At 40.2% G+C, this 20,300-nt stretch overlaps 3 protein-coding genes across 5 annotated transcripts; 1 reads left to right on the forward strand and 2 right to left on the reverse strand.

Moving 5' to 3' along the window:
• Positions 1–7,478, reverse strand: LOC145454415 (uncharacterized). The gene is made up of 14 exons (XM_080332407.1): positions 7,257–7,478; positions 6,631–6,737; positions 6,415–6,487; positions 4,994–5,155; positions 4,472–4,596; positions 4,264–4,413; positions 2,702–2,940; positions 1,936–2,063; positions 1,790–1,869; positions 1,489–1,683; positions 1,262–1,426; positions 1,016–1,085; positions 531–671; positions 1–413 (listed from the first exon to the last, which is right to left on the reverse strand). The coding sequence occupies exons 1-14, from the start codon at positions 7,311–7,313 to the stop codon at positions 336–338; spliced, it is 1,770 nt and encodes a 589-aa protein (XP_080188533.1). The 5' UTR covers positions 7,314–7,478; the 3' UTR covers positions 1–335.
• Positions 7,479–9,512: 2,034 nt separating this feature from the next.
• LOC145454517 (uncharacterized) lies at positions 9,513–16,647 on the forward strand. Its single transcript, XM_080332504.1, has 8 exons — positions 9,513–9,632; positions 12,499–12,608; positions 12,736–12,887; positions 13,558–13,714; positions 14,331–14,442; positions 14,860–14,966; positions 15,437–15,513; positions 16,358–16,647. The coding sequence occupies exons 1-8, from the start codon at positions 9,593–9,595 to the stop codon at positions 16,458–16,460; spliced, it is 858 nt and encodes a 285-aa protein (XP_080188630.1). The 5' UTR covers positions 9,513–9,592; the 3' UTR covers positions 16,461–16,647.
• A 572-nt stretch (positions 16,648–17,219) lies between these two features.
• Positions 17,220–20,119, reverse strand: LOC145454283 (uncharacterized). Of its 3 annotated transcripts, none has more exons than XM_080332278.1 (6): positions 19,959–20,119; positions 19,397–19,873; positions 18,368–18,619; positions 17,826–18,059; positions 17,540–17,764; positions 17,220–17,428 (listed from the first exon to the last, which is right to left on the reverse strand). In XM_080332278.1, the coding sequence occupies exons 1-6, from the start codon at positions 20,023–20,025 to the stop codon at positions 17,403–17,405; spliced, it is 1,281 nt and encodes a 426-aa protein (XP_080188404.1). In that variant the 5' UTR covers positions 20,026–20,119; the 3' UTR covers positions 17,220–17,402. The 3 variants fall into 3 exon arrangements, with proteins under 3 accessions (XP_080188404.1, XP_080188405.1, XP_080188406.1); XM_080332279.1 differs by having other exon boundaries at positions 19,397–19,642; positions 19,959–20,115; XM_080332280.1 differs by lacking the exon at positions 18,368–18,619.
• Between the last annotated feature and the right edge of the window lie 181 nt (positions 20,120–20,300).

The following is a 20,300-nucleotide window of genomic DNA, read 5'->3' on the forward strand; positions in this document are numbered from 1 at the left end:
TAGTCAAGCCATTTGTTATATTTGAGCTCTTCGAGGTCTACATAACATGCAGTTGGTTTATGCCGCAACTGTTGGTCACTAGACCCAGCGAGAAATACGTACAAGCCCTTTCGTTCTGTTTATAACACAGGATTACGCGGTCGGCGATTTATTATTAGCCTTATGGCTCGTGGTCGTGTCTTGCGACGGGAAATCGTTACCGGGTACAGAATAAGAATTACGAAATGCGTGTGAAGCGAATAACAACAATATGCCAAGTGATCTGAATGGATGCAGACCGGTGGAGAGTATCGTAGAGCTGTTGAACCGACTGTTACCTAAGTGGACAACTTTTTTCAAGCCATGTCTTCCAAATACATGAAATATGGGATGTAGGCTAAAAATTCGATCTTTGACATTTCCGCATCTTTGTCCTGAAAATAATGGAAACAGTAAAAGATTATTATCTATCAGACATCAGCTGATACCCGGCCGATAATTGTTGCTAAATTGGTGTCGCTAATATAGCAAAATAGAAGACGAATATATACCTTGTCTATTGTTTCGAAAATCTGGGCTAGCAGTTTATCATCGTCAGTAAATTGTCGCTGCAACGTTGTCTTCAAAATCTCAGTAAGTGATGCGATCCCAATTTGACCTCTGGACGTGCGGTCGACGGAGTTGAATAGCTCCTGTAAAATGTTCTGCGAATTAATCAAGGCTTAAATATGGGTGAAATGAGGCTTGTCGAATCTTTGTAAATTGATGGTTTGCTTCAGCTCCCGAAAATAGCTGTCCATTAACGTTACGTTACGCCATATTTCAGATTGTGGGCTCCGTTCACGGTTGCCCTATGCCCAAGACTGTCAGTCAGACATAATCAACACCACTATATTGTAATCCAGTCGCTTGTATTGCCTATGGAAGCTACGCCGTATGGAATCAACGGCGTTAATAGGTAAACTTGTCTATTGCGTAGTTGATCTAATGTCATTGCAATATATAACATGAGAAGACTATTACCAAAAATACTTACCGTGTATTGCACTACCGTTTCGGAAAGAATTTGAAAATTACATTGTTCATACATTTCCAACGTTGATGGGCTAAACATAAATTGAAATAGAAATTGATTAAATAGGCAACAGCTGTGTGACTCAATCGTCAGTAAATCAACAATCAATATTCGTATACATTAATTTCTTATGTAGGAAGCTTCATGAGCCAGTTTGAATATCGCCCCGAAATGAGAACGTGATAGTTTATGTGTAATCTCGTTTACCTCAGCCCCTGGATAATTTTCGCTAGACAGGTATACGCGATCAGCTCGTTAAATACAAGGGGAGTCCCGTGCGAGCTGACTTCGTGCAGACATTTCAAGTACCGCCGCTGGTTGTCCGTTAAATCTTCGGCCGCCAGCGATAAAATATCGTCGATTTTGATTGGACTGAACAAATTCATCACGAGAGTCAATTTTGTGTTTTCGCATTCAATCGACAGTGTTCCTACCCTTTCTTTTCGAGCTCACGGAACTGCTCCCGCAACATGTCCTGAACTGATTGCGACACCAACGGTTCTGCGGTCGATTCCGAAATCGGCAGGATCGGCTTAGGAGCGCTAGTCTCTGGGCTGACGCTAGGTGCTGCTAAAGAGCGCGGTCTTTCGATAGGAGTTTCTGGTATAACCATTGCAGATTTCGCGCGTCTGTAAATAGAGATTGCTGAAACGATCATAAAATGTAAACAACTGGAAAGGAGATTGCATCGCCTGCACTTGAACAATTGCGTTTCAGTTAGAGGCTAAAACTCACTCCTCATCTTCCACGTCTGGGTCAATGACTTCGATTGTCTCTACTGGCTCGTGCATTTTAGGGGTTTGCGGATATTCGAGCTGTAAACAAAATGAGTAAGCTCAAATAAATAACAGGAAATTAAAATCTCACTAGCATATACTTACCGGCGTGGGCGCTTCTAGTACTGACTCTGGAGGCTCTGACTGTAACGGCTGCGAGGGTGGCGGTGGTGGAAGCTCCATGGGTGTTTCAACGGTGTCGGGTCGCATCGGAGTTGGGGCAGGAGCAATGCCTTTATAAAATGCGAGTGTGGATTGAATTTACCAGAAAATTGCTGGCTAGTGACGTGACGCCATGTTATTTATTTTTGACCGTTCTGGAAACCAATCTCAAGTAACTCATCTTATCTTTATAATGATATAGCCAAATGCCGAATTACTATACCTCAAGTGGAAGTGGAAAATGAAAGGTTTGAAAATTACAGGCAATGCTAAAAGTAGATTTGGTTCATGGTTTGCATAGTTTCGTCAGTTGATCGGTGGCGGCTACTTTTGAAATTAAAAGATGCATCTTCGCGACCAACGCTACAAATATGTTACGTATTAGAAAATACATTCAGTTCAGACGTTCAAACGTGTAGCGATAGCTATTTCACACGGTTCTTATGACAATTTTTCACATGTGAAAGTGAGGGAAACTATATATTTTCCAAATTATTGTTCAAGTATGAGAGGAAGTAGTCCAAAACATAGCAACTTGGCTAAGTAGTGCAAGTATAGGCGAATCACTGTTTCTGACTTTTTACTTTACGGTACTTTGTTACTGACTATCTCCGGTCAAGTGGGATCAGACAGTCAACTTGAAAATCGTTCAATTAATTAATGTACGTAAATACGTTGTACAAGTAATTGAAGAGCAAATTCTGTTAACCTGGCGCAGGTATGGATTGAATTTGAAGTTTCGTCGACGGCCTTGATTGATGGTCCATCTGTAAGCGCGCAGCGGCCTCCCAATGAGATGAAGTCCTGTTGGAGGCGTGCGTCGCTCCTCTCGCGGCTGTGCCTCGCAACGAGGGGAAGTTTAAATTTCGTCGATTTGTTGTGGGCGGCGGCGGTTTCGGCCCTTCCGTTGCCGGCCTTGGTTTGTTAGGGTTGACAGTCTGGTGAGTACTGTAACATAATCAGAATGTGATAACTAGGGCAAGTTTTTGCAACTTCTGAAACTTTTTTTACAGATTCCGACAGCTTCGTGGATACTCAGAATCTATGTACTATGATGTTTTAAGCTGTTAGAAAGGATTTTATAGCGCACCTTTTTGCAACTTATCTCAATTTTTCATACCCGATTTTTACTGCAATTTTTATCAAATATTGCTTAAAAATGTAAAGGAATGATTTAAAAACATGCTACTAAGATGAAACTATTTATAGTATGGTTCTATTCTCTTCGATTTGCATAACAAAGAGCTATATGATGGGTTAGCTGCATCCATGGCCTACTGGCCATGCTGCATCTCACTATCTATGACACCAAGTGTTAGTTTTTCTGGAACGCCTTGGGTCAAGTTTGCAGACCTAGGGGATTTGGGGTGCGTTACTTGACTTGTTTTAATAGGAGGGGTTATCGCTATGCTGTTTGGCTTTTTTTTGGGGGGGGGGGAAATTATTCCCGCATTGAGTAATTTTCTTGCATGTACCGAAAAAAAATGTAATTTTTAGGCGGTCCCGCCTGAATGTCCGAGAAATGGCAAAGTGACAAATTTGACAGCTCTACAGGAACTAGGTTAAGCAACGGAACCTTTCGGGTATTCCATACCCTACTAATTGAAGAAAAATTATAAATGCAACTTATTACTGCAACTTTTTTCAAAATTAAATGCAACTTTCTCGCATTTTTAGCGCAACAAAAACTTGCCCTAGTGATAACTTTGCTGGGAGGGAAACCATCGCTTTTATGAGAAGCGGTGTTAATTCCAAGAATGTTAGCAGGATTGGTGCATTCGCATTTCTCTAAGGTTATGAGTACAGGTTGCATGGTAAATGAAAGAGAGAAAGCGCTGGCCGCCTGTGTGATATTTGAGTGAAGTTGATCAGCATAATCACGATATTATTTTCTAGCTAAATGATTTAAGGTTTCAAGGCATCGCTCATACATCATGTCATTGGTGAGGTCTGTGAGACAACTACGATTGCATTTAAAAGAAACGGTGTTTTAAAACATTTTGTTTAAAACATGTTTTAAACAGTGTTTTAAACAAATACCTTTGTTTAAGTGACATAGTTGGCAAACGTGTGTGATCACCCAATATCCACTCTATTTGATAGATAAGAGGCCCTAATTGGTCATTTCGACATCCTATTGTGCAATGTGCATTACCTCACGGATGAAATTATTTTATAGGCTACAATTCCGATTACTTATAGTTGGCTAGCCTACCGAAGTTTGATTTTACTATTGGCACCAAATATATATCCTACTTATCACCCACGTACCTAGGCAGTCTGATTCCCCTGCCGGTGTATATCTCTCTAGCAGCCGTCGGCAAAATGAGTTCCTTCAATTTCTGCACCTCGGCTTGAATGCTATACCTCTCTGCCCGGGTGACTTCGATACCAGCCAAATCAAAATTCCTTCTGCCCCATCTTAGAATGCAAATCGGTATCGATTCATTTATTCGGTATTCACGCTGTATAATTATACCTGTGTTCTAACGCTTCACGCTTTCTCTTCTGACCGCGCACCCTTTGTATCATTTCGATTTCAGCTTGAAGTCTTTCGTTTTGAGATAACTTGGCAGCGTAGAGCGGAGGACATTGAGGGTCGTACTGAGATTAGTAATGCAAAAGAAATATTTCAGGTGATTATGATATTCACATCATAATCATATTATACTAGCGGGGAGTGTAACTGTATAAAACACGCAGGAAAGTATAGCAGGGTCGCAAAGTCACAAAGTGCAATGAAATAGATATGGTCGAAATAATACCAAATCATCTTTATGTGGTGCGTTACTGGCGTTATTTCCTTTGCGGTCACATAAAAGGTGCATCTTCCATACTCGTATGACGAAATAATAAGTGATACGAATACTCTATTCAGAAACGAATCACTCGGATGTACTTTCGATTTTACCCGATCCAATTCACGGTTTGTATTTCATTTCAACTATACGACCCGCCGTAAGGCTTCTGTCACTTAACAAGCGACAACAAACGTGCTTACTATGAATCGGCCGGTATGGACCGGTACAGGTTTCGTCTTCATGGGTATTGAAAACACTCTTCCGCCAAAGGTATCCAAGTGTCTTCTCATAATTGGAACTTGTCGTAGCATCGTCGACGAACGGAAGGACTTGGCCGCGGAAACAGTCGTAGGGTCTGCAAACTATCAAATTAGCGGCGTCAATGATCAGCTTTCAACGCATTGGTCAAGCTAGGTCTCGGTTAATCTAGGCTCCTGCTCGCCGTGTTATCCGTGTAAGCGGTGTCTTATAGAAAGCCTAGAAGTAGACCGTGCTAGAAGTTGGCAGATACGGAATCAAAATATCGGCCTGGTGTAAATGACCAATGGCCATAGTAGTCGACAAACACCATGAATACCGCAAGCAACAACAAACGCTTTGGTCCAGTATCGGCGCCAACAGTATTTCTACGCGATACAACCGCGGTTCTCAACCTACTTAGTTGGGGGACCGGTAAAATATCGCGGAACAGTAGAACCTTCTAAAGTCAAAATATACACAAAATGTACTTACAACAAATGTACGCAACTTAAAAGAAAATACTGGAAACTTGAATGTAACGAGACATGTAACTGTATTGCGTAAATTGTGTTCCCATGCATGACATAATTGGCGCACAGTTTACGTCATGCATGACATGATACAACCCAACAGTTACAGAAATTTTTCTGCTGCGTTTTGATATCACACGTGTTATACGTTGTTCTATCGACGTTCCTGCAAGGCGATATCTTGCTTAAAACCACTGCTTTGATTTCCATGGTTCGGTTTCTTTTAAAAGATCTGCGAATTTGTTGTTTGCTATAGCATCTTACACTACCAAATGTCGCTGGATGCTGTCCAAATTTAACGAATTTTGTTTTGAAAAGTATCATTAGTTTTCACATATAACTGGTCTTAAACGAGTTGTAAGCTAATTTTAAACACTTTTGTACAACACTTGCAGCAATTGTAACGCACGGCAAGTTCAAATTATCGATCACAAAGTCTTTATTACGACACGTTGCAGAAAAATACGTTCCAAAGTTCATTCATCAATTTGAAACGTGATGTTTCATTTTTTCTGATTAGCGGAATATCGTTAATATACTTATCGTCAATACTTCTTGCAATTTGCCAATGAGATATAAAGTCGTGATGTGTTTGGCGGTAAGTTGCCACGCACCAGCGGTTACGATCCACTGGTGTAAAACAAGCTGATTGATGAGATCGGCGGTAGCGGCAGTGGCGAATACCCCCACCCCATGGCCTTGTCTTTATCTACTTGTTAATTATGACGTCATTCGTTTTCACCAAGTCACAATGGATATTCTCCATGGAACGTGAGCCACTCCACCAATTTTCATGCCGGCTACGCCTATAATTGACACTGATGCTCAAAATTTTAAAAATAATTTCAAACCTGTTTCGTTGATCGTTTCGCTTCTTCGTCATCACTCGACTCGGGCTGTCTAGCAGAAGCCGAATCTCTGTTTCTATGAAAACAAACAATATCACATCATTCCCGCCATAAAATATTAGCAACTACTGTATATCCATCCATACAATGTGAGAACAATACTATCGAAAGCAACATAAATCAATCATCAAACCATAAATTTTGTAATACGCAGCTCACGGTATGTGATGCTTCCAGGGACTGCCGGTACGGTCAAAGGGTGCGAATCCTGTATACATCGTCGACGTGTACGCTGATAGTGTGGCCAAAGCATTGCTTCTAGAATGCTGGAAACAATAAGAAAACGTTCCACGGATTTAGGTGAAATAAATCACTGTCCATCAATCACCAGAGTGCAGATGTTTCAAGTATATACCATCATGTTTAGCAAATGAATTCTTTATGTGCCCCACAAGATCAACATGAATCCCTTATTTGCATCCCTGTCCCAATTCACATCTCTATCCATATCCAATTATTCACACGTAAAGCTGTGTAATCCCGAGCAAGTCAATAGCTTTCGAACTATTGGATCATAATTGCACTACGACCTCACTTGTATCCTGAAAGTCGTGTTATATTTATATATGGCCTTGTTCTACTTCGAACATACCGTCTGGGTCATATCAGTACTTGTTGATCGGGAATGCGAACTATCATTCAAACCATATACTAGTATATTTATCGGGAAGTATGACGTATCGATAATTTTGATTGTATCGGGGGAACTGATGTCACGTCTGAACTAATCTGTCAATCAATTACCAAACTATACTATTAGAAACCAATCCACAGTTCTTTCTTACCTGTTTCCTGACATTCCAATTGTCATTTGCGGAGATTAAGGGCAGCATAGCCTTCATGACGAACTATATATCAGGTAAACCTCAATCGAGAAAACTATTGTAACTTCACATGGTCAAGTACATCAGACATGTTTCAAAGGAACCTAGCTAGTCTATTCCTTTACCAAACCAAAGTCCAACCTCCTTCAAATTCGGTACTGCATGAAAGCAATATTGAAGCTTTAAATATCATTGTAGCTATGATTCTGAGATGTAATTTGATATTGATGTATAAACAACCAGACAGGGACATTTAAAGGTAGTACCTATTATACTGATCTTAATTAACAACACGAATCTTTCTTTGGCGCTGTTCAGATTGTAATTAATACCGACCACCCCATTATTATTAGAATGAAGCTGAGTACCAAATGGACTGTACTTTTATATGTCTCATTGTATCTTGTTACTGCATTGGATTAGGGTTAGATTTATGCCTCTTTGAAAGAAATTTAATGTCCATGGACATATGAGCATGCGACATTTGAGCATGTGATGTAAAGTTAGGGTTTGTGTTATGGTTAGAGTTTGTGTGTGTGTTGATGTTGGGGTTATAAAGTCACATGCCCCAGTGTCGCATGATCACCTGTCATTTTTCAATGCGTCGCATGCTCAAATGTCGGCAACTGAAATTTAGATTCTTGATCAAATCCCTGAAATACTGCATGCTGTGTATATTCCTCAAGTTTTCTCTTCTTCGCAGATAACATCCAGTTTGTAACGGAGACAACTGCTACAACGAAGAATGTGAATGTTTACCCGATTCCCATTCACTTGCCGACGTAAGCTTTGTTGTGCCATTGGCGTGGGCATGGAGGGTCAAAGAAGTCTGCTTTGCTATTCAAGTAGAAGTAGAATGAAGCTGTAAATTTATGCTTGCAATTTCATATACATGTCATAACTACTTCAAGTAGAATTGGTAAATGGAGGTGTGAAAAGCACCCAAGTGTAGCGAGGTAACGTAGTGGCATGATCCAAAGCTGCAGCACCAAGGGGTTGCGGGTTCGAGTCCGACCGACCGCGGTCAACTCCAGAATTCCTATTTAGGCTCCTCCTCGCCATGTGATCCGCGTAAGCGGCAATCTAAGGCCATAAATTCTGCCATCGGCTAGGATCTGTTGGATAATGCAGCTTGTGTGAACAATTACCGAGACGGCATATTTCGTATCGTTGGAAGGGGCCGTTCGCACTTTCATTTGTGCGCCTTGGAGTCGACTTTTACCAAAATACACCAGCCAAGGCTGTGTCAACAAAAGGAGTTCGTGTACCACCTAAATATAGTGCATTCAACGCTCTCTTATTCGAAAAAATATTTTGAGATACAATTGTTGATATACAATGTTCTTTCCAATTCATAGTTGCTGACGATTACCCAAGACGAGTGTCAGCCTAAAATATTCGGGTTCAATTCAATATGGATATACTATTCAATTGAATACTGAAGTTATGTATCTCCAAGAAGCCCTTCAAATAGAATTGATTGATGCACTATGTTATATATATTTTAGTATTACAGATACCGTGTAGCTGAACTTGTTATCGTGTAAATCGCTCGTAATATATCTTTAAATAGTTGCTGGAAAACGTCATGTGATCCCACAAAGAATTACTATAGGTTGTCACTCCCTAGAACCATGCCCCGTGAAATCTTCGTGTCTTACTTAGAAGCGCTTATTTTAAGCGGGTACCAATTTATTCTGGGATATGTATCATTAAAGGCCTTTAGCGTGAGGTGAATCATGAACTTATCTTAACGGTAGTTGGTCGACAAGAGCACATGCATTCCAAGTAAGCAAACAAAACCTTGAAGCCTACCAATAACGCTCATCATAAATTGAGTGTCACGAGCATGACGATTCCAGGCGCGGCAGCAGTGATGCGATAAGTCGCAGGAAACGCTCAACTCAAGGCAACCCGTTATATTCAGCCTATGTGTATGAAAAGAATGGATTTAACGTGATAAGTCACCAGTATTGGATATACTGGTATACGAGTACGTCAAACTAGTTGATTATATTTGTGGGAGTGCAACTGCAAAAGTCAATCATATTGGGGCCGAGCCAGGAACAGTGAAGAACAACCCAGAGAGGGAGTGAAGGAGAATCTTTATTTGTAAAACCTGCCAATCAACAGCGTGCACAACAAGCATCAATCGATATGTAAAACAAGTTTATCCCGTTTCAAAGCAGTATAACTTTCACCAAGAGCTGTTACGCGACGAATGAAAAAATGTCATTTGTATTTAGGTGCATTATTTTATAGATATTAGAATCTATACTATACACTACGTGGAAGATATGACATCAATAAATTTTGTTACCGTTACTACATTTTTTGGTAAGTACGCACATTTCGTCGTTGCACAGTTAAATATTCATAAGGCCGTACTTTATTATCAATGACCAATCTCCAGTCTATATACACATACCTGCATCTTTATCCCAGCAGTGAAAAACCGATTCTGATATACGGATGAAAGCAGTTTCTCGTGGTTTTCATTACAGTTCGCGGCCCGTATGCTTCAATACAAATCCATCTCAAATGGCGGACTGATTCACTCCCTCGCAATTTCGAACATACAAACTATTTAAAACCGATATATATTTAAATGTTTACGCTAGGGATAGGCTTTGAGGCAGCATTTAATCCATTGTGTTATGTAGGGTAAAATAGATATCAACAGCACTGGAGATTCTCAAACTTCCGTTCTCTGTGAACTGCGGGGAAGCCATATTCATGCTATCGAATATTGTAACAAAGCCCACTTCTAGGCTTTTATAAGACACCGCTTACCCGGATCACAGGCCTAATTACGTATAGCATACTTTACAAATAAAACTGCGCTACAGTATGCAGACATGCAAAGAAATAAAAAAGTTTTCCTAAGGGAAAAACTACAGAAAGAACGGGGTAACGCCACTACCATACAGTGCTATCGATCATCGTCATATTGACGTAACAACTTACGATTTTTAACAATGGTCCGGCAAATGTCGTGATCCGAAGTTTGAGTAGCCCCGTAGTAGTGGTGCAGGGGTTCTCAACCAGTAGGCCACAAGAGCTTTTGAAGTGGGGTACAGAGCTACTTGGAAAGTTGTTTGTTTTAATGAAAGTTTTGTTATGTTTCTTATGTTATTCGCACAAAACATGTACGGGTATTGATATTATCGAATTGCACGTAGGATGCATCAATCTTCTAAGCCAACTCTGATGATACGTGGTTGGTGACCCGTATGATATCACCGTGTACAAGTCGAAAATGCGAGAGGGAAATGGTGTCTTTTCCCCGACTACGTCTATGATGAAGCCTATGACAACCCACGAATTATAGCAACGAAAATATTTTCGATTATGTAATGACTGGAATTTAATGCTGAAGTAACCAAGTATTCCAGCAGGGTCATATGTCGTATTTGCACCCAAAATGGTGTGCAAACTAGGACTGAAGTACTGGACTGAAGTACTGGACTTTGGCAGATCGTATTATTGTAACATTAAAATAGCCATAATTGCAATTTATTCTTAATTGTCAATTTCCACAACATAATCGTAATGAATTGAGGATTTAGCCAGATACATTAATATTTGACTCGGTCTCTAAAATGACCGGCCTTAAACTCGTTGGACATAAAGTAAGAGTTGCATGAATTGATTCTATCATTGGATTGAATGTTCTGACATCGCAACTTCAGTACCTACAAGACATAAGCGCAGCTTGCATAATATCAAGTCGTTCTATATATCCCATTCACCGAAATGACACTAAGAATTGTATGAAGCAGGCCCAGAATCGTTTGGCTATCACAGTTATATTTTTTCCCAGCCATAGTGGAACAAAAACCCCAATCACACACACTGAGCTCGTGGATGCGGAGTGTGTTGTGTTTCGCAACGTACGTGAACCGCGGACGTCCATAATGTCAGAAGAGTTTTACGAGCTACCTGAATCGTAACTGCTCTACCCTAAAACCACAATGGGGGGAGATCTAAGGGGGTCCAAAATTATTTCGTAAGTCTTTTTTTTAGGAAGATTTATTCAACTAGAAAATTTTTGTCCGGCTTCGCGCGATTTGATATCTTTACATTTTAATACGAACAGTAATAAAAAAAAATGCGCATGATTTAGTGAAATAGGCATATTGGCGTGTGCGATTACCACGCATTGAGCAGGACTATTATGACTCTATGCTAAGAAGTGGGCCACCGAGCATTTTCAAACTCGAAAATGGGCCGAGGCCAAAAAGGGTTGAGAAACCCTGTACTGGGCTCTGCTTAGTCTGCATTCTCTCTTTGATTGTTCAAGCTATTAGGAATCAGTTTCGACGCAGTTTCTTTTACCGCGCAATGGAATCTTAATATATCGTGCCAGCGGTTTCTAGTTAGTTGCTGAATTTGGTGCGGTGAAAACGTATCCTTATACACATGGTTTTGATTAGGAGAGAGAAAATCAATTTAGCCCCTCGCAAATTTGGTATATATCGTATATATATAAATTATGTATGTATAAGAACAGCACCATGTTCGAGCCTGCACGTGTTCGCAATACTTAAAATGATTTGCATCATTTAAAATATGCAATCCATATCATAGAAAGAGGTTTCTTTCATCGCAAAATTGCTTGCAATAAGTCATATATAATAGCTCGAAGACTTTGGGGGGCGGCTCTTATCAAGGGGTATCGCCATACTTGGGATTCAAATAGTTTCAATATTGAAACCAAAATGGGAAGCTATATGAGGTAACAATAAAAATACGGACCATGTAATTCCCATTGTCACATACAGCCAACTTTGGTATCGTAAAACGTAAAAACAACAGATGACACACAGAAAAGAAAGAAAATAAATCGACGATTTGTAAGTTATGCAGAGTATCTTTTCGTGTTTGCAAACCGGGATTGGGCAACTTAATAATTATTGATTCCAAAACTTTCAAGTGAAACAAGGATCTACCCCTGCAGGCAATGCCAGTAAACATGTCACCATTATAGATTTGTGAAGTGTGCCAATATGGCTCATGACCAGGGGCATCCGAGAAATCGTCTAGTTATAATAAATGTATTATAGCAAAGGCGCATTGTGATGAATGTAATAGTCAAGTTATGTACCTCGACCAAGCTATTTAAATAAGAGGCTTTAGACTCCAATCGCATACTTTGATTTACGAATGACTTTAACGAAATTGTTTGTAATTCTTTGTTCAGTATTTCTCTGGAATGTTTTGTGTTTCAAGTTTGCGAATGCACAATGTACCGAAGTGCAATCAGTCAGTAACCCTGCAATCACAACGTGTGCCTCGTTGCACCTATACCGAGTAAGTTTTTTCAGTGTTTGCGGAATTTCCCGCGCAATAATCGACGTCAATGTAGGTCTACATCACCGTGTATAGCTGTATTATTCCTTGTTAAATGTGTTGACCCAACATGTTTGACATTCGATAGGATCAAACCTTCTCCGAGAGGATTTTAGACGTCTCGATTCCGCGAAACTACTGGATATATGCCGGAGTTGTATCGGGATCAACTCTGGAGTTTTACGACTGCTGGGTGCTAGCTGAAGAGACGAATCGAACGTATCAAATTTTGGAGCGCGGGTAATCCGTTTACACCTGTTTTTGTTCACTAATATATATATTCTGGAGATTCCCGTTACTAAGTAGTTGTAAATGTATGGTTAAAACGACATGAGTCTGCGCACTTAGCAACCTTCATTATATTTAACACCCACTCCATCCTAGTAATGTTCTCAAGCCATGATTATTATGAAGAATAATGTATCATCATCATCATCCTTCGGTTATTAGCAATTTTTATCAGTTCATTACACCACAAAATGCGATACAATGAAATGATAGGAAGGTGTCGAAGCGACTTGGAGTAGTCTATGGAATCAGACACCCAACTTGGCCTAGGACTGCTAGGAGATGAGGCATGCACACTGAATGAAAAGTAAAGTAAGATAGGATAGAAAAAACAAGCGACAAAAAATGGGGTGACATGTCATGGAAGGCGAGATCGATAGGACAGGTGGTGTTCCGGTAATCTTGAGGATGGACTATATAGTATTTATTTAGTAGTAATTGCTTGTATTTCGACTTGAATGTGGACATGCTCGTCGACTGTCGGATGGCCGGCGGGATACTATCGCATACCAAATTCGCACCAGAAATAAATCAGTGGCGACAAATTGCAGCACAAACGTGGTGTCATTGTTTCTTTGTAACGTCGCTGGGAAAGGCTACAGTTCTGTTTTCCTTTCAACAGATGCCCAGCAGAAGCGACGTATGGTGCGCTTCGGAGTGTCAACGGATTTCACAAAATTTACGGAAAATTCCTTCAATTCTCTCCTCAGAATGAGAAAACATTTCGGATCATGTGCACCGTCACAGCTGACTGTCCTGTCGTTACTGGATGTATTGTGGTGCGTAACTGCGTATTGATACCATATTTGAATGACTGTTGGTGTTGCTCTTTCACCCCATCTTGTGGCAGTATCGATTTTTTTTTATAAATTTTGCATTACATAACAAGCTTCTAATCCGAAACTGTTTTATGGCCTACATGCGCGAAATATGAATTCTTTGGCCTGCACATCGTAAAAATAATCGTTCTAAATAAGATTTTCAAAAGCAACTATCCTCAAATAAGGGAATTGTGCATTATGGCCTTCTAATTTCTAATTCCATATTATTACTAAATAAGGAGTCGTTTAACAACTCGTATACTAACTCGTACTCGCAGACTACAATTTTTATGATTAGTTACATTGTGTGACTATCAATTTCTTTGCATAATCCTAGACACGCAGGACTATCATAGGTACAATTTTGATATGGACGAAATCAGAATTGCATATTTTGATCAGATCCAAATATCGGTACTGGATTTCCCAATTTGCTAAATTGTGCTAGGATTTTGACTCGTCTCGATCAAGCAGAATAGCATTTTTGCCTCGCATGGTTGGCGACTAGAAAGCGCATTTAGTCGTATCTTATGACAATTATCACAATTATTATGACAATTATTTCATGTCACAGGGATGCGACCCAAGCCCTCCAACATTATTTCAACTGTCATCAGTAGCTATCAACGTAAGCACCGAGTCCTCGGGAGGTGACGGAACATCTCAGTCTGGAGATATCGCAAGTGGTGAGACAAAAGTTTGTGTAGCGTTTCCCCATTAAATTATGCCATTTAGAGATGTTTACCGAAACGAACGTAAATGCATACATTTTAATGCACAAATTCCGTATCAAAACTAGTTTCTACATTGACCATTAGACAAATTTCTAACAAACTATGTTCTAAAATCATACAAACTGCCGCTATATACGTTAGTTATGGATTTATTAAGACACGGCGTGTATGACTTTCAGTAAACCAATGTCCCCTTCCATGAAAATTTTATCAATTTCATATGCTGTATCGCTGTATGTTCGTAATGATGTGGTAAATTCGTACGACAACAGCGCATTTTCTCTGTTCTAATTAATACCTTAAAGATAGTAAGTGCAACGTCGCAATCCGATTGAAATATTTATTTATTATATAAATATTTCGTTTCAGATCCTCTAATCATCGCACTGATCGTCCTTGCGGCCGCTTTTTTCCTAATTTTCCTCATTCTATTAATTGTTGTGCTATGTGGCATGTCGAGAAAAAGGAAACGGAGGGTAAGAACTTCGGCGTTTCTTATTTCCGACGCAGTGTCATAGTATTCCGTATATGGCAAACGAGTTCTCGAGTCATGTTCCTTGGAATATCGGATGTATATACCCGTTTCTTAAACGGTTATTTGCTTTGCCCAAGGTTTCCAATCGCTTCGTGTTTTGTCAATTTAATATTTATCTGGATTTAACATATATTGGTGACCATATAAATCTTGAAACTGATATACATTTTGCAGCATTTAGGACATTATATAAAATAGTAACGTTTCGTATTATCTTTCGATCTTTGCGATAAATGGTTGTCAATTTTTCTTCCTCGGCATGAGAAACGTGAAGTTGTTAAGTATTTGTCGCGGTACATTCCTTTTACCACGAAATGCTTACACAAAGTTTTTGCTTGTCCCGTAAATCGAAATCTATTCATGAGCAAAGCATACACACAGATTTTATCTTATCGGTGTAACTTTTTTCAGAGACGCGCTAGAGCTATACCGCCGATGCTCGTCAACAGTAATGAATACACCGAAAGCAATAACATCAGCTATAAAAGGTATTAATTATTACATATTTAATTTATATTTATATAAATAGCAACATTATTTTATGTAAGCAGTTCCAAAAGGCATCATACCATTTATAAACTATTATATTGAGAGAATGTAATCCATTTTGCGACTGTACAGTCCAATTACGTTTCGTTTTCAAGTCAAGTCTAATCAACTACCGAATTCCATGAGACATGCTAGGTCAAAAATACATAGCTCATAGTCGGCAAGAAAAATGGCTCGTTGTACTTAGAGCTCTGCGTGCCTGTAGCCGGGTGACAGAAACCTCTCGTTCATGAACATTAACAGTGAACACTTGTCGCAAAACGATCTCCTAAAGAGGTATTTTTGAGCGATTTGCGTCAATCACTCGGGAAATACACGCTCCACCTGTCACACTCACTAACCGACGCAGTGTCCCGGCTTTGGTTACGTTCAATGACATATAAATATATGCATTTATTCCTATATCACTTCGATATGTATAGGTATCTTTAGGTTACATTCGTTATTTCTGAATACAGTACAATGATTCAACCCCAATTATTCTCTGAATTTCTGGATTGTTTCGTGTCCTCATATTTGTTACGTGTTGCATATTAAACATTGCCGCAACACGTCCACAGTAACACCCTTAAATCTGTGGATAAAAGCATATACAACGTACACTGTAGCCTATATTAGTAGTAAGTCGAGTTATTTACCCCATTCTCCTATATCACATCATCATTTTCGTTATTTGCTTGGGATATAGTGAAAAGGAAAAAACTCTTCCATGACTATTATCGCTGCCATGCAATCTATACATACGTTGTTTACTTAATTAAAAGCATGTAATTTTTTATCAAGGGAACCGTCTCCATTTGATAATGAAAAAACTTTTGACTTCAACCCCACCGATGTCTACGCCAAACCATCGACAAAATCAAAAGAAAACACTTCAAGCGCATAATTGCATTTATGTTGTCCGCTTTGGATGCCTGTATGCATCCAATCAACTACGCCTTTTACTTCGGTACTCCATTATGTTGCGGTTTTTCCGTTTATTGTTAGCTCTACGAACTTGCAATCTGAGTGGTATACATATAGGCTATATACGTCTAGCAATGTTTGACATTATAATACATTACTATTTAAAACATGAGAATTTTGTCGAGGGTAACAAAGACTCTGGTTTTATACTTTAAGAAATCGAATATTTTTTGAAATGTGTCTGTAGTTCAAGTAGGCCTTAGCTGACGGGACCTTGCAGACCGACATTCCACAAACATCGTGGAAATGTAATTTACTGTTGTATTATTCACGCTTGACACTCTAGGATCTCATCGCATCCAGCATCGGTCGGGCTTAAACCAGCAATCCATTGGTGACGCATAGGCGGACTCTATAACGCTACTCACTGTCAGGTTCATACACCTACACCTACACCACTGTCCTACGCGTCGAGGCATAAATTGTACTCTTCAATCGAAGCAATGTGCATTTTCACTCCAAAAATGGGGTTTTACAACAGCAGAGCCCATCGATGTATTTTTGAAATCAAAATATTCGAATATTTGTATACTATAGGCCTATGCATCATATTCCATACGTGATGTTATATATTATATAATATGCTCACTGCTCAGGATAACATCACCTATCGTTCGTAACTTCCGACACAACTTCTTCATATGCTTTTTCAATATCGCAGTAACTTGTATACACTCACATGAGAGGAATTTTATATTAGCAAATATCCGTAATGTGCAATGATAGTATAAGAATAATAACTTTCCAATAACTGACGGTGACGAAGTGAAGCCACAGTACTTGCGACGAAGAACAGGGAATTCAATTAATCACAAATATCTTCTCAGGCGACCTTTTTTACTTCTTGCGCACGATCTCATCATTATAAAAGGAAAAACAACAACGGAACTGAAAAAAAACACTGGATAAATATACATGTCTACATTCACGACTCTCACTACCTAAAATGCCTCTGTGTCTTTTCATTAAAAGATGTTGAGATTTTTAACAACCACTTACTTTCTAGTCCTCCTATGTTTAGTGATGATCCTTGAGTGGGTGCTACAAAACAATCGTTCGGTCTATGGTACCAGGTGCCGTCACTGCAAACCGCTTCGTGTACGGTATATACAGCGCTGTCGGCCAGACATCGAAATCGGTAATGGGTTCCATCAGGGAATGATTTACCAGCGTCTGATTCCAGCATGACAGCAGGCACGTAGTCACAGGACTTCATAGGAACCGCTGAACAGGAATACGTCATGTTTATTGAATGTGTGAAAGATAGTGCAGATCATGTACTAACTCGGTACCGGTGCCGGTGCCGGCTGCACTGCGGTTTGAGTTCCTGAAAATAGACTGCCAAAAAGACCGCCGCTACAGGTTCCTTGATTCCCGTACCACTGCCCGTTGGTACAAGTGGCATCGAATGTTCTTGCTTGATTCGGTGGATTGCAGATCATTCTGTATACCACGTTCGACTCGAAGGTTCTTGAAGCGTCAGACGCCAACATATATCCAGGCAGATATGGACAATTCACTGTGAATTTAATTGAACTGTGTTACCAACATTAATATCCCCGAAGGTGTAGTTGTGTTTTATATCCACAGTGTTATCGCGACTGCTAGGACATGAATTTGCCTAGAAAAATCATCGATACCAACATATATTCAGGCAGATATGGAAAAACAACTGTGAATTTGATTGACTTGCATTACGAATATTATATTGCCGAAAACACGCTTTTGGTTTATAATGTTTGTATCCATAGTCTTATCAACATTATCTTATCTTGATATCTCAGATATGAATTTGCCGAACAAAATGCGGCTTGAAATTTGTGTTACATGAGCTGGGCGGTCCGATCGTTCCAGAAGATGGCCCAGTTGGAAAATAAGGGGGAGGTTGTGTAATGGGCGGTGGGATGATTCCCGGTGCTTGGCAGTCATTGACATCGTATATCCAAGCTCCATTTCCACAGGTTGCCATAAATGTTCCCGCCCCATTAGTGCAGGTCATTTCGTAAACGGCTCCCTGTGGATATTGTCTCCCGGCATCCTGCGAGTTCATTAACCCGGGCAAGTAAGGGCACATCATATCTGTAGATATAACGGCATTATCTGCATTTGTTGGAACGGAAGATGCGGGCGTAGCAGTGATCTGCGCGGTACATGTGACAATTTAAACATGGTTTCATATATTCCCTACACAATACTATATTATTAGACATTAAAGGGGCACTGAACTCTCAATATCATGTGGTATCAAATTCAAGATGAATGAAAAACATTTTGGCAGCAACCAATTTCTTTAGAAAGCCATCGTATTCGAACTGCAACTGCCTTATTTTAACGAAAAGTACCATACCAATCTAGATGTCTCTGTGGTATTGTGATCGCGCGTTATTGTTTGTTAACCTTTGTGAAATTTCTGGCGCGCATTTCTTCACTACTGCGCTTTCTAAGCGCGACCAAGGCAAAGAATCAATTTTGTAACTCATATTATGAAGGAGATTGTGTTACGAACCACGGCAGTTTAGGTACCGTATATAGGCGTACACGATACAGGTCCTCAGCGAACGTCATCCGTCGGTCTAATTACCGAAACTAAACCGTCGAGGAAGTGCAACAGTGTAACTATATGCGACAGAAATTTCGCAAAGAGTTATGAAGCTATGACGCGCGATCACGATGCCACGGAAATTAGTAGATTAAAATGGTAATATTCGCGAAAATAATTTATCTGCATTTCGAATACGGTGGCTTTCTTTGGAAAGTGGCTGGTGCCAAAATATTCTTCACATCCTCAACAATCATATTTAGAGCGCAGTGCACTCTTTCACATGTCTAGTAAATATGGCTTGAAATTGGCGTTACCTGGAGCTGGCGGTATAATTGTTGCAGGAGGCGGCGTAGACGGTATAGTAGGAAGTGTCGCGGGCGGTGGGATGATTCCCGGTGATTGACAGACATTGTTTTCGTATACCCAAGCTTGATTTTGGCAGGTGGCGAAGAATGTTCCCCCTCCGTTAGTACAAGTCATTTCGTAGACGGCACCCTGTGGAAATTGTCTTCCGGCATCCTGCGGTTTCATTAATCCAGGTAAGAACGGGCACATCATTGCTGTAGAAATGACGGCGTTAGCTGCATTTGATGGAGGGGCAGGAGTTGCGGCGGGGGGCGGGGGTGTATCCGCGATCTGCCCGGTGCATGTGGGTATTCCAAGACTATTGTCCCATATACCCCCTACACACGTGACGGTGTATGTAACCGTTGCACTTCCCGGGCATGGTACCTGGAGCGTCGACCCAACTGGATAGGTACGGCTCTCTGCAGTTAGTATCTCGGGGCATCCTGGAAGTAAAGTTTTGCATCTTTGCAAATAGAAACGTTCCGGACGCAATCAACAAATGGGTTATACATATAATCAGAAGCTCACCATCGTTCGTGGATTGACCAATAGAGCCCTCCACCAGCAAAATGAATATAGCGACGGCGGTAAACATGATTCCGAGGATATTCACAAACCTTCTGTACTATGCTGCGGACGATATGCGTTGGTTATATCAGTGTGACAGAATAGAGAAGAAAGAAGTGCATGGTTTAGAAGAAATTATGAAGTATTATTCACAATTGAAGAATATCTTTGGCGACAGTTGGAGACATCACCACATATTAAGCCTATCGATTCAGACTCCAAACACCTCCAAATACCCCCTCGGGCAAAACGCTATGTCGGGAATGAACTTTATCGTTGTAGGGTGAGCGACTTTATGACACG

Source organism: Botryllus schlosseri, chromosome 13 (assembly GCF_051294905.1).
Source record: "Botryllus schlosseri isolate E-star chromosome 13, Bs_hap1, whole genome shotgun sequence".
Taxonomy (NCBI): domain Eukaryota; kingdom Metazoa; phylum Chordata; class Ascidiacea; order Stolidobranchia; family Styelidae; genus Botryllus; species Botryllus schlosseri.